General features: G+C 43.0%; 1 protein-coding gene across 1 annotated transcript; it reads right to left on the reverse strand.

The window, feature by feature from the left end:
- Positions 1–4,122: 4,122 nt before the first annotated feature.
- On the reverse strand, positions 4,123–5,415 carry LOC110508206 (YTH domain-containing family protein 1-like). Its single transcript, XM_090225632.1, has one exon. The coding sequence runs from the start codon at positions 5,013–5,015 to the stop codon at positions 4,446–4,448; it is 570 nt and encodes a 189-aa protein (XP_090081758.1). The 5' UTR covers positions 5,016–5,415; the 3' UTR covers positions 4,123–4,445.
- Between the last annotated feature and the right edge of the window lie 9,220 nt (positions 5,416–14,635).

Consider the following 14,635-nt stretch of genomic DNA (forward strand, 5'->3'; position numbering starts at 1 on the left):
TGATGCTAAATAGTTTATTTATAGTTGATTTCTTCTAATGGAAAAAATTAAATAAACCAAGATTGGGTTTTAAAAACCTTACAGGTTATTCCCACTGATATAGCTATAGTGGTTTACTTGTAAGTCTATACGATGATAATTCCTTTTAATATTTGTTATTTAATTTCATTATTCTGTAGTTGATATAATTTATTTTAAAACCACAAACATGGCCCTCATACATCAAATAATATGACACGTGCATGTAAGTCCTAAACTAAACTATAGGCATCACAACCATTCCATGCTTCTTGACCAAAAGAAAGACAAAAGTGATGCGTGTCTATAGGGTAAACTATAGGCATCACAACCATTCCATGCTTCTTAACCAAAAGAAAGACAACAGTGATGCGTGTCTATAGGGTAAACTATAGGTATCACAACCATTCCATGTTTCTTGACCAAAATAAAGACAACAGTGATGCATGTGTATAGGGTAAAGTATAGGCATCACAACCATTCCATGCTTCTTAACCAAAAGAAAGACAACAGTGATGCGTGTCTATAGGGTAAAGTATAGGCATCACAACCATTCCATGCTTCTTGACCAAAAGAAAGACAACAGTGATGCGTGTCTATAGGGTAAACTATAGGCATCACAACCATTCCATGCTTCTTAACCAAAAGAAAGACAACAGTGATGCGTGTCTATAGGGTAAAGTATAGGCATCACAACCATTCCATGCTTCTTAACCAAAAGAAAGACAACAGTGATGCGTGTCTATAGGGTAAACTATAGGCATCACAACCATTCCATGCTTCTTAACCAAAAGAAAGACAACAGTGATGCGTGTCTATAGGGTAAAGTATAGGCATCACAACCATTCCATGCTTCTTGACCAAAAGAAAGACAACAGTGATGCATGTCTATAGGGTAAAGTATAGGCATCACAACCATTCCATGCTTCTTGACCAAAAGAAAGACAACAGTGATGCGTGTCTATAGGGTAAAGTAAAGGCATCACAACCATTCCATGCTTCTTAACCAAAAGAAAGACAACAGTGATGCATGTCTATAGGGTAAACTATAGGCATCACAACCATTCCATGCTTCTTAACCAAAAGAAAGACAACAGTGATGCGTGTCTATAGGGTAAAGTAGCTTTCTCCACTCGTCTTCTTTCCTTTATCTATACTGGTGCGAAAGAGGACTGATGAAAGAAACACCACGTAAGGCATCCACCCATATGGCTTTAACACTGTGTTTTCACATTATTGCAGATCAAGAAGAAGAAGGAAGTCACTTTAGACGGGAAGAATCTCAATTGCATACTTCTAGCGTCCCCTCTCATCATCTCCTTCTCAAAACCGGTTGGACAAGAAAGCCATAGGTCCCGCCCCTCTGACCTTCTCCAATGGGTTTTGAGGAGGCAAAAAGAGGACGAGTATGCAATTGAGATTCTCCCTAAATTGAGATGCACCCAGGGTGTCCCCTGTATAAGGTCATGTCTCCAGTCATACGAGGACTATACACGACACTGGCCAGGTAGAGGGGCAGCTACACTACAGAGTACAGACAAATCCAACAGAAGGGACTGTGGTGACACAATCGAGCACCACACATCCAGCAAGTCTGGAACTGATCCACACACAAGTTACACAACTTCATGAACTCAAGAGATGAGTTCATGCTCATGTACAGTGAGTGGCAGCATTCACATCCATGTCATTACTTTCATTAGCACTCTGTCCTGTCCAAGTGTTCTACACGTGCTTCTACACCTGCATTGCTTGCTGTTTGGGGTTTTAGGCTGGGTCTCTGTACAGCACCTTGAGATATCAGCTGATGTACGAAGGGCTATATAAATACATTTGATTTGATTTGATTTGTTCACAGACACATGGCATAAAATGACAGAAAACATTAAAAAGCAGTAAGCACTACTCAAAGGATTGTATGGTATTTAAAGCTGGAATCCGTAGCTCCTTTTGCGATACTAAAACAAATGCATTACTTCAAACAATGAACACGGTTTGTTTCCCCTCATACATCAATGCACATCATTGCACCTGCGATAGACCAGAAGAGTACACTCTTCTATGATGATATATATAACATCAATGTGCTGCTGGATGCTTCGCTCCTCCATTCATAAACAAAACAATAACAAATGCGGCGCTGTTTCACCTAATGCAGATTCCAGCTTCAACCTGTTGACAGCCTGCATGATTACACATTGTAGGCTATTAATTAGAGAGATACTTTCAATGTTCATCCCCCAATCAATCTCTATGGATAGATAACTCCTGATACCAATGACTTACTTTCCTATATTATCATTGACTCCATTCTAAAAGCACACACACATTTTCAGCAACAACGAAAAACACAGAAACCATATTTCGTTCTCATGTAAATCAGTTATATTATTTTCAGGTTATACATTGTAGACTTTCTCCATCACTATATGTTCCTAAGTTAAAGCTTGGCATTACAAAGGAAATTATAGATTGCAGAGCTCTACAGTGCATCCATTTCAATCGCATATGCCGCCTAAATATTTTACTGAGCGACCTGGAAATTTTATTTTAGGAGCACCAGTGGACTTAGAAAGAAAAACCACCCAGATGATAGCTGTTGCACTGATACTTCACTATACCGCAGCGCCTGGGTGCCATGGAAAACTCCCTGAGCGCAGATTCATGACCGTCGTGCTTGCACCATTACAACAAAGAAAACGGCTTGTTATTTCAATCATTTTTTCATTGTGCTCCTAAATAATTTCTTTGTGTGCTCCTACATTTTTCAACTAAAGCACACACGTGATCCTTGTAAAAAGAATCAGCGTAGAGCCCTGGATTTATAGCAAAACCACATTTTGAGAAGCACAAAAAAGTCAAACAAAACAAAGGATTAAGACAAAATGATGGCCAACGGACAATTAACCGAAGTGATTTTCCCCAAAAAGAGTAACAAACAATTCAATCATATGTAGCAGTTACATCACATAATTAAAAAATCATTTTAAAATGGTGAATGCTACATTTCTCTTAGACTGGCTTGAATACATACGTGAACAGAATCTCCCAATGATGAAACATACAAAACCGTCATTTATCAAAACAAACCAAAGTGTGTGTGGGGGGGGGGGGGGGGGGGGGGGGGGTGTAAAATTGTACAATTTTGGATTCAGATGGTGAGAGCTCCGTCATCCTGGAGGACACACATCAGTTACTTACTTCCCAGAGGCCTTTGCACTTCCTCCTGTGAAATGTCCAGAGTCTGTGACTTCACACTATCCTTGATTTTTCCAGCACGGTCAGTTGAAGAGCAGTTCATTTGACATGTCATCAATAACTAGAAAATAAAATATTAAGGCTCCAGAAAAGCAGCTTTCTGAACTGAAAATTGCCAAAAAATATATACTTTGTTGATCTTGAATGAAAAATAGATAAACCATTGAAGTCTTATTAATCGCACACAGTTCCAAGTCCGAAAATGTTGCCTTTGGTATCCTCCAACCCTGTAGGCACAGTTAAACCTCTGAAGCATGGCAACACCACCCCCTAATGGACAAACAGGAGCAGGACACGGCAGCTCCTGATTGTACAGAAATATAAAGTGGCAGACATTCTCTTCTCCTTGGTGCTGTCAAACCCTGATTCAATTTGAGCAAGAGAAGGGAGGAAGGGGGCAGGAAAGGTCCAAACCAACCCAGTCTGACGAGAAAGAGTACATGACGGAGAGAACGTAAAAATCAGAACTAAAACAGTGGCTAGGTAGTACATTAAATCAGCTTGTTATCCAAGAGGCACAAGAGGTGGTGGGTGGTACCTGGAGCACAAAGCGCAAGTCTTAACGGTGGTGGCAGAAATTCACCACGATTAAATATTTAAAAAAATGACTTATTTTTTAAAATAAATTCTGAATTCCTCTGTCTTTTAAATCAAAGTCCTGGTGTAAATGTTGATCAAGCCAGGGATAAATGTCTTCTACTGTCTTCTCCTGTTTTGGCACTCCTGTGGGGAGACAAGAGAAGGACATGAATAACATTGAATTAGTATCCATTAAATAACACTCCAATAAATAAATCTAAACCACAACAGTCACCAAAAAGTGATCCCAGTTAAGGGAAGCTGGTACCTGATCCAGTCAAGTTCGGTTCTGGATGGGTGCAGATGGCTCAAACACCTGACAGCAGGAGTAGAGGGAGAGAAGAAGAGGTGGCAGTATATAAAGCAACTTCTTATGGACTTCTGTTGAAGGGATACGATAGGCTCTAAACGGATCATGATAGGCATACCATTTCATATTCACCAAGATGACAAACGACAAAACAATGTCAATTAATCAAATGTCTTTTACCTGTTTCAGATGACAGCCTTTGAAACAGGTAAACATCAATCCAACTTTATGAGAGATTGTTTAGCATCCGGAGTGGATGGACTTAACCAGACCAGTGTATCTAACCCACCTCCTCCTCCTGCCTCTTCTCATAGTGGGAGAAGTCATCGAAGATGGCGGTGGTGTGCTTGATGATCTTCAGCACCTGCTTGGCCTTCTCCAGAGGGACTTCCTGGGTGTCCCGGGAGTTGGTCACCGGCTTGTTGTCGTTGTTCTCAAGGCGGATGTGGCGCAGCTGGCTGTTGGGCACGTCCTTCACAAACAGCCAGTCCACGTCAAACTTACCCTTCCACTTGTCCTGCGCCCACACGCCAGCGCTAGTGCCGTAGTCCACGGGCGAGCGCATCTCTGCCACGCCACAGAAGTGGCCACTGCCGTTGACACTGAACAGCAGGTAGACGGGTCCCTTGAAGTTGAGGCCCCGGAAGGCCCCGTCCAGGCGCTTGTTGCCGTGCTCGGTGCTGCACCAGATGGAGTACTTGATGGAGCAGTGGATGTCGTCCACAGAGAAGCTCTTGATGATGAACACACGGCCGTTCTTCAGGTTCCACTCAAACTCCTTGGGGTTGTAGCTGTGAGCTGCACGCAGCTTCTCCAGCACCGGGTGGTTCTCTGCTCCACCAGGTACCATACTGGCAGGACCGAGGGAGGCACCGTTACCCCGGCAACTACGGCAATCATACTGCCACCATCCATTCCGGCCCCTATCTGCCCGTAGCCGAAATTACAGTTGCTCGGTGCAACCCAGCGGGTCTGGGGTGGTGGGGTTTGGGTGTGGTTCTGGTAGGGTTGAGGGGGCTGGTGGTGCTGGTGCTGTAAGGCCATGGGCTGTATCTGCTCCTGCACCAGGGACAGACTTGTGGAGGTCTACCATTTTTTCTGAGGTCTTGGCTGATTTCTTTGATTTTCCCATGGTGTCAAGCAAAGAGGCACTGAGTTTGAAGGTAGGCCTTGAAATACATCCACAGGTACACCTCCAATTGACTCAAATGATGTCAATTAGCCTAACAGAAGCTTCTAAAGCCATGACATTATTTTCTGGAATTTTCCAAGCTGTTTAAAGGCACAGTCAACTTACTGTATGTAAACTTCTGACCCACTGGAATTGTGATACAGCAAATTATAAATGAAATAATCTGTCTGTAAACAATTATTGGAATAATGACTTGTGTCATGCACAAAGTCGATGTCCTAACCAACTTGCCAAAACTATAGTTTGTGGTTGGAAAAACTAGTTTTAATGACTCCAACCTAAGTTTATGTAAACTTTTGACTTCAACTGTATACAGAATTCTTGCCACCAACAAAATGTTGAATATTTGGGGCATAAAATTATTGAATCTCTGAAGATTTTGTTGTGAGGATACAGAATCAATAGACCATTTATTTTGCTATTGCCCTCAGGTAGTCTGTTTCTTGTATCGGGTTCAGGAATGGCTGAAAATGCACAGCATTGATCTAAAATTGACCCTAGAAATAGTATTGTTAGGAGATCTGGAGAGACCGTGTCAGTCAATTACTAATATACTCTTAGTAAAAGTATTTATCTTCAACTCGCAATCTTTGGATTATATTCGATTAGATAGATTGAAATTGTACGTTAAACATCACAGCATAGTTGAAAGATATATGTTGAGTAGAAATCCAAAGAGGGTGGCAAGCAGAGATAGGTGGGATGGGCTGAGGGTTGGGATATGGAATTGGAAACAAGTGTTGTCCTTGATGTCAGTTGTAGTTTCTTATTACGTTTTTTTTTGCATTGTTGTTTGCTGTTTTCTTCTGTCTTTCTCTCTTTAGTTCTTTCTCTTGGTTGTTGGTGCATTGGGGGGGGGTTCTTGTGGAGGGGAATGGAATTAATTGTATTTTTTATTTTTCTTCTTGGGGGGACTGTGGGAGGGGTCTCGAATGGTTGAGGGACAGCTATTGGGGAACTGTGGGGGGGATCTTGGAGGGAGATCTGTCAACGTGCCCTTGAGCAGGGCATTGACCCTGGATGAATCTGTGTGTCACTCTGAATGGGAGTCTGTTTGATGACTGGTATGTTGTAGTTGTTGAGCGGCTTCACTGCAAGTATATTCTATGTTTTGGATATTCAATAAAAAAAAGAAAAAAGAAAATGAGGTGACCAAAGTCTGGGTAGTCCAGAGCATTTCATATGCAGCAGCTATTAAAAGGGTTGAGGGTTTGAATGGTGCTCCTGAAGAGTCCATTGTGGTGGATAGGCCTTCACTGTAGGCTGCAGAGTTTGCCTTTCACCAGCAGGATCCTGACATTTTCTTCTTAAGGCTAGGGGGCAGTATTTGGAAGTTCGGATGACTGACGTGCCCAAAGTAAACTGCCTGTTACTCAGGCCCAGAAGCTAGGATAGGCATATAATTGTTAGGATTGGATAGAAACACTCTAAAGTTTCTACAACTGAACTGAAATTATATGGCAGGCGGATATCCGAGGAGAATCCATCCGTAAATATTTTCAGGCTTGTTTTTTTGAAAAATTACTTAGTAATTGTAGTTTTTCAAGGTGGCTCCCTTTTTGGACTGTAGTCTTGTGGCGCACGTGGATGAGGGCGTGCACTTTGCTATTTATCTCCGGTATTGAACATACTACATTCAGTCTTGAATTGTATCATTTATTTACATATTAGGGTACATGAGGATTGATTAGAAACATTGTTTGACTTGTTTGGATGAAGTTTATTGGTAACTTTTGGGATTCCTTTGTATGCATGTTGAACGAGTGGAACGGGTGGATTACTGAATCAAACGCGCCAACTAAACTGACTTTTTTGGGATATAAAGAAGTTCTTAATCTAACAAAACTAACATTTGTTGTGTAGCTGGGACCCTTGGGATTGCAAAGATCTTCAAAGGTAAGTGATTTATTTTATCGCTATTTCTGACTTTTGTGACGCCTCTGCTGGTTTGGAAAATGTTTTTAATGCTTTTGTATGCGGGGTACTGTCATCAGATAATCGCATGGTATGCTTTCACCATAAAGCCTTTTCGAAATCTGACAACACGGTTGGATTAACAAGAAGTTAAGCTTTTAAATCAACTTGTATGTTCATGAATGTTTAATATTAAAATGTTTGTATTTTGAATTTCGCGCTCTGCAATTTCACCGGATGTTGTCGAGGTGGGTCACTAACGCCCCACTAGGCTACATTATGAGAGGTGGTGAGTAGATGTGCTTGTTTTGAGATCAAAGTGAGAGCTGCATGTAGCACATTTGTTCATATTATTTGCATATTATTTGCTAGTTAAAATGAGTTATTAGCCCAGTTATAGCTAATTTCTAGCATAATTTGTCTGGTTCTCTGTAATTTTTTATTTATTTTTTTATTTCACCTTTATTTAACCAGGTAGGCAAGTTGAGAACAAGTTCTCATTTACAATTGCGACCTGGCCAAGATAAAGCAAAGCAGTTCGACACATACAACGACACAGTTACACATGGAGTAAAACAAACATACAGTCAATAATACAGTATAAACAAGTCTATATACGATGTGAGCAAATGAGGTGAGATAAGGGAGGTAAAGGCAAAAAGGCCATGGTGGCAAAGTAAATACAATATAGCAAGTAAAACACTGGAATGGTAGATTTGCAATGGGAGAATGTGCAAAGTAGAAATAAAAATAATGGGGTGCAAAGGAGCAAAATAAATAAATAAATAAAATACAGTAGGGAAAGAGGTAGTTGTTTGGGCTAAATTATAGGTGGGCTATGTACAGGTGCAGTAATCTGTGAGCTGCTCTGACAGTTGGTGCTTAAAGCTAGTGAGGGAGATAAGTGTTTCCAGTTTCAGAGATTTTTGTAGTTCGTTCCAGTCATTGGCAGCAGAGAACTGGAAGGAGAGGCGGCCAAAGAAATAATTGGTTTTGGGGGTGACTAGAGAGATATACCTGCTGGAGCGTGTGCTACAGGTGGGAGATGCAATGGTGACCAGCGAGCTGAGATAAGGGGGGACTTTACCTAGCAGGGTCTTGTAGATGACATGGAGCCAGTGGGTTTGACGACGAGTATGAAGCGAGGGCCAGCCAACGAGAGCGTACAGGTCGCAATGGTGGGTAGTATATGGGGCTTTGGTGACAAAACGGATTGCACTGTGATAGACTGCATCCAATTTGTTGAGTAGGGTATTGGAGGCTATTTTGTAAATGACATCGCCAAAGTCGAGCATTGGTAGGATGGTCAGTTTTACAAGGGTATGTTTGGCAGCATGAGTGAAGGATGCTTTGTTGCGAAATAGGAAGCCAATTCTAGATTTAACTTTGGATTGGAGATGTTTGATATGGGTCTGGAAGGAGAGTTTACAGTCTAACCAGACACCTAAGTATTTGTAGTTGTCCACGTATTCTAAGTCAGAGCCGTCCAGAGTAGTAATGTTGGACAGGCGGGTAGGTGCAGGTAGCGATCGGTTGAAGAGCATGCATTTAGTTTTACTTGTATTTCAGAGCAATTGGAGGCCACGGAAGGAGAGTTGTGTGGACACAGTGTCCAAAGAAGGGCCAGAAGTATACAGAATGGTGTCGTCTGCGTAGAGGTGGATCAGAGACTCACCAGCAGCAAGAGCGACCTCATTGATGTATACAGAGAAGAGAGTCAGTCCAAGAATTGAACCCTGTGGCACCCCCATAGAGGTCCGGACAGCAGACCCTCCAATTTGACACACTGAACTCTATCAGAGAAGTAGTTGGTGAACCAGGCGAGGCAATCATTTGAGAAACCAAGGCTGTCGAGTCTGCCGATGAGGATGTGGTGATTGACAGAGTCGAAAGCCTTGGCCAGATCAATGAATACGGCTGCACAGTAATGTTTCTTATCGATAATGGTATGGGAAAAATAAATACTTTTATTTTGTAAAGTGGTTTCTTGCATCAAACAACTTCCTTGATAAACATGTTTTTTTTTCAAAAGTCTCATGTAATGTAGGCATTGAACACTACACATTGACTACTACTGTGGCTGAATGATAGAACAGCTATTTGCATATTTAAACGTTATGGAATGTTTTTCTCCATTGTTTTTAATGGTAGGCCACTCTGATAGACCTACCTGGCCACTGTTAAAACTGTAACTTAAAGCGATATCAGACCTCAGGTTATGCCCCAGATGCAGACAGTTCAAAGTAACAAAAGCGTATTACAAAAACATGGGGCAGGCATACGACAGGTCAAGAGCAGCCAGAGGTTGTCACGTCCTGACCTTAGTTCCTTTTTTATGTCTCTATTTTGGTTTGGTCAGGGCGTGAGTTGGGGTGGGCATTCTATGTTTTGTTCTAGGTTTTGTACTTCTATGTGTTTGTCCTGATATGGTTCCCAATCAGAGTCAGCTGTCAATTGTTGTCTCTGATTGAGAACCATACTTAGGTAGCCTGTTCCCACCTGTGTTTGTGGGTAGTTGTTTCCTGTTTTGTGTTTTTTCACCTTACAGAACTGTTTCGTGTCGTTCACTCTCTTTGTTCTTTTTTGTCATTCAGTATTGAGTTTATTTAATTAAATTTACAATGAACACTTACCACACTGCGTGTTGGTCCGATGATTCCTATTCCTCTTCATCAGACGAAGAGGAGATTATTTACAGAACTACCCACCACCAAAGGAAAAAGCAGCGTGGAGGAATGGACTCCTGAACATGGGAGGAAATCTTGGACGGCAAGGGACCATGGGCACAGCCGGGAGAGTATCGTGGTCCTAAAGAGGAGCTGGAGGCAGCCAAAGCGGAGCGGCGACGCTACGAGGAGTTAGCTCGAGGAAAAGTGCACGAGAGGCAGCCCCAGACTTTTTTTGGGGAGGTGGCACACTGGGAGATTGGCGAAGTCAGGTAGGAGACCTGAGCCAACTCCCCGTGCTTACCGTGGCGCGAGAGTGACCGGGCAGGCACCGTGTTATGCGGAAAAGCGCACGGTGTCCCCAATCCTCCGGGCTAGAGTGGGCATCTAGCCAGGAGGGATGAAGCCGGCTCAGCGCTTCTGGTCTCCAGTGCGTCTCCTCAGCCCGGGTTATATGGCACCAGCCCTACGCACGGTATCCCCGATTTGCCAGCACAGCCCAGTGCGGCCTGTTCCAACTCTCCGCACTTGCCGGGCCACGGGGGGTATCCAGCCAGGATGGGTTGTGCAGGCTCGTTGCTCGAGACCTCCAGTGCGCCTCCACGGCCCAGTGCATCCGGTGCCTCGGCCAAGGAAGAGGCCGCCTGTATGTCTCCCCAGCCTGGTGAGCCCTGTGCCTGCTCCTAGAACCAAGTCTCCCTCCTGTCCGGAGCTGCCAGAGCCGCGCTTCTGTCCGGAGCTGCCAGAGCCGCCCTTCTGTCCGGAGCTGCCAGAGCCGCCCTCCTGTCCGGAGCTGCCAGAGCCGCCTGTCTGTCCGGAGCTGCCAGAGCCTCCCGTCTGTCCAGAGCTGCCAGAGCCGCCCGTCAGTCCGGAGCTGCCAGAGCCGCCGTCAGTGCAGAGCCGCCCATCACTCCGGAGCCGCCAGAGTCGCCCTTCACTCCGGAGCCGCCAGAGCCTCCAGCCTGTCCGGCGCCACCAGAGTCTCCTTCCTATTCGGGGCTGCCAGAGTCTCCCTACTATTCGGGGCCCGCTGTTTTTGGCCTGGTATGGTTCCCAATCAGAGGCAGCTGTCAATCAGGGCGTGAGTTGGGGTGGGCATTCTATGTTTTGTTCTAGGTTTTGTACTTCTATGTGTTTGTCCTGGTAAGGTTCCCAATCAGAGTCAGCTGTCAATCGTTGTCTCTGTTTGAGAACCATACTTAGGTAGCCTGTTCCCACCTGTGTTTGTGGGTAGTTGTTTCCAGTTTTGTGTATTTTCACCTTACAGGACTGTTTCGTGTCGTTCACTCTCTTTGTTGTTTTTTGTCATTCAGTGTTGTTTATTTCATTAAATTTACAATGAACACTTACTACGCTGCGTGTTGGTCCAATGATTCCTATTCCGCATCATCAGACGAAGAGGAGATTCGTTACAGAGGTCAGTAATCCAGAGCAGAGTCCGAAAGGTACAGAACAGGAGCAGGCAGAGGTCGGTCATCCATGGCAGTGTCACAAGGTTACAGAGCGGCAGGCAGGCTCAGGGCAGGCAGAATGGTAAAAACCAGAAACACTAGAAAACAGGGACTAGAGAGAGAACAGGAGTAGGGGAAAACATGCTGGTAGGCTTCACGAGACAAGACGAACTGGCAACAGACAGAAAACACAGGTATAAATACATAGGGATAATGGAAGGGGTGGAGACAAGCACAAAGACAGATGAAACCAATCAGGGTGTGACGAGTGGGTACAGCAGTAAATGTGCGCGAGAAGTTGAACAGAATTTTTGCATTCAAGTTTGTGCTCAGCAGACCTGAAATATGTTCAGAGGTTAATTTTTTTGAGGGAACATTGGACACAGGGCTTCAGTAAAACATGCATTTGCCTAGGCTAGGCATAAATCAACAGGCCAAGGGTTTTATCAGCATAACAGATTTTAATTGGAAATGTAATACGTGGGCCAATGACAAGTCTAATTCCATGGTGAGCCATGCAAACTGTAGAATTTGAGTTAATTGGCTTTAGGCCTAAATCTGCAAAAACAAAGATCTGGGGGATGTACCCTAGATCCCCGGCTATAAATCCTGAATATATTTAAGTACGCCTAGAGGTCAAGGCTTTGTACTGTACACCTTTACCAACTTGAAGAAGGCTCCCTGGTCTTCTGATTATTCCTTGTGCTACGTTACTATCAGTGGCGATTTTAGCATGTCAATCTAAAAAAACAGTGCCCACAAACTGTTAGGGCCGACATAAAGAGTCCCAACAGAAGTCCCAACACTTTACCACTGTTACACCTGGCTATCAACGGAGCCTTGTCACGCAGTGAAACAGTTCATTCAGCCTCATTTACTACCTTTTAAAAAAACATCGCTGATATGGCTGACTTGCTTAAACAAATGTGGTTTCTACTGACAATTGAGATGTACAAACTATGGCATAAGGGGACGACAAGCAAATAAGAGGCAATCGGTAATTTCAATTAAGACATTAATGAGCGCGCTATGATGGACGTAGTCAATATAACTATTTGTACAGTACTTTTGAAATGTACAGTGACATAATTCAAAACATGGGCCATTCTTACAGTATTCTCCCTGTACACCAAGTCATAACCGTGGGATAAATAAAGGGGGCATATAAGCAGACAATGAAAGCTCTTACAATATTCGATGATGACATTTCTCTAAAAGAGGCTATAGGCTACATGTGCACCACCAAGTCTGAACAGTAGGCAAAATTAGCAGGGGAAACGGGACCAACTTATTAGGGTGAGGCATATGGGCTACTAACAGCTTACTACACAACATATACTTGGTATTACTTTCTTTGCTACAGTGTACATATCTCCCTGGCATAACATTTATGCATGACATTTTTGGACTCACCTTGTTGTGCTATGCTCACTTAAGCAGGAAGCTGGCGTGGCAGTCCTTTGTGGGCAAATTTTGTCATCAAACTTTGTCATCAAAGTCTGGTATTCTCTGGATTTATGGTGCTTTCAAGACAACTGGGAACTCTGAAGAAAACAAGGTTGAATCATGATGAAGTCAGTAATCTTCAGATTGGCGCTCTAGAAAGAGGCCACGTTTCTGACTTGCAATTCCGAGTTGGATGACCGTTCAAAATGTATTTTCCCAGTCAGAACTCGTTCTTTTCCCGAAGTTCCCAGTTGTCTTGAACTCACCGAAATCAGATTTCCCAGTTCTGAGTTTCCAGTTGTTTTGAGCGTGTCATGCTGGATTGACACCATGGCCAATGTTGAATGTTTATCCTTTTAAGCTTGGAAAAGAGACCCTTAAACCCAGACTTGGACCACACACCCACTCCACTGAATAGCAGGCTAGTGATTGCTTTGCAATGCTTGCAGTTAGCCACTGACTCCTTACAAACCACTCATTGTTGAATTTGCGATTTCCAACTTGTTGTGTAATGTTTATGTCCAATGGCCGATGAGCACCGATTAGTTTTATCTATAATTTCTCTTCATTAATTATCTTCATATGACAAGGATTAAAAATGATTTGCCAGTAGATTGTCGACTTGATTTAATATGATGACTGCTAGCATGCTAGCTAAGATCAGTCCAATCAAAACTGCTGTAGTTATAACGTGATTTGACATCATTTTCTGTGGCCAATGACATTGAGCCTTCTAGGATGGGCACTTCTAATGTAACTCCATGGCACTACCTAAGAGGCTTACATTTTCATGCTCTAACCTTAGATTTGGCGGTGACTTAGTATGCCCATGAGTGACAGAACACTGAGCCAATCACGGCGCAACTAGAGAACATTACCAACCCCTACGCTCCATTTTTTCCACTGGCTGTTTTTTCCACTGGCTGACAGAGCTTGGCTGAAACACCTGCATTTTGGAGCTGCCTTATGCAAGAAAGCAAAAAAGAGACGAAGTTTGTATGTGGCTTGTTGGGGAATAATCAGAATTAATTGGTAACATAGGTAAGATGTTTTATATTCATCATATGTTTGTAAGTTACTTCTCATCAGAATGTTTATTTTTGTATAATACTGTGGCGGGGTTGCAGTATCTGTTCTCTGTCAAGAGTAAGTTGCTTGGGCCGGAGAGAGGGGAGAGGTCAAGCGTGTATCTCTTGGCTCCACAATGTCTGTGTGCCAGCCAATGTGTCTCTGTGATCTTGTCAAGATAGGATGGATTTGATATATGCCTGTTGATATGTGGATTTGGTTTATGGTTCTGAGTTTGAGTAAAGAACATAGTTTAGGAGACAAAGCTGAACGATAAATTATGCCAATGCTGTCTGGCTATGTGTGTCTTTGCTATAAAGGATCTCAGTTGCAATGTGTAAGGGACTCTCAGAGAATTCATTTATAGACACTCAATTGATCTGAGAGTCACAGGGTTGTGATGGAGCTCATATAATTAAAGATGGACTTTGTGATAACTAACTCTGACTTGTGTGTGGTTTGCTCTCATGATTTGGTAAATACAGGAAATTTCCACGACAGGCTTTATAAACATTTTTTTTAACAATGTTTGCAAGCTGGTATGTTACACGTATCAATGCCAAAATAACATGCAAAACAGGCATCCCCACCAAAAAATAAGCAGAGGCCCGATTATGATTATCGATGAGGATTATCGAGTGTTGAAAAGATCTTTCAAATAGGCTACTGTGAGGAACTATTATCATTCACATGGAATACAACAAAATGATTTTGTTGACTTATTGCGTGAGGT

The sequence above is a fragment of the Oncorhynchus mykiss genome, chromosome 28 (assembly GCF_057628025.1).
Source record: "Oncorhynchus mykiss isolate SJ-2025 chromosome 28, ASM5762802v1, whole genome shotgun sequence".
NCBI lineage: Eukaryota > Metazoa > Chordata > Actinopteri > Salmoniformes > Salmonidae > Oncorhynchus > Oncorhynchus mykiss.

Coding starts and splice junctions, on each gene's coding strand:
- LOC110508206 (XM_090225632.1), bottom strand. CDS start 5,015: ATGGTACCTGGTGGAGCAGAGAACCACCCGGTGCTGGAGAAGCTGCGT.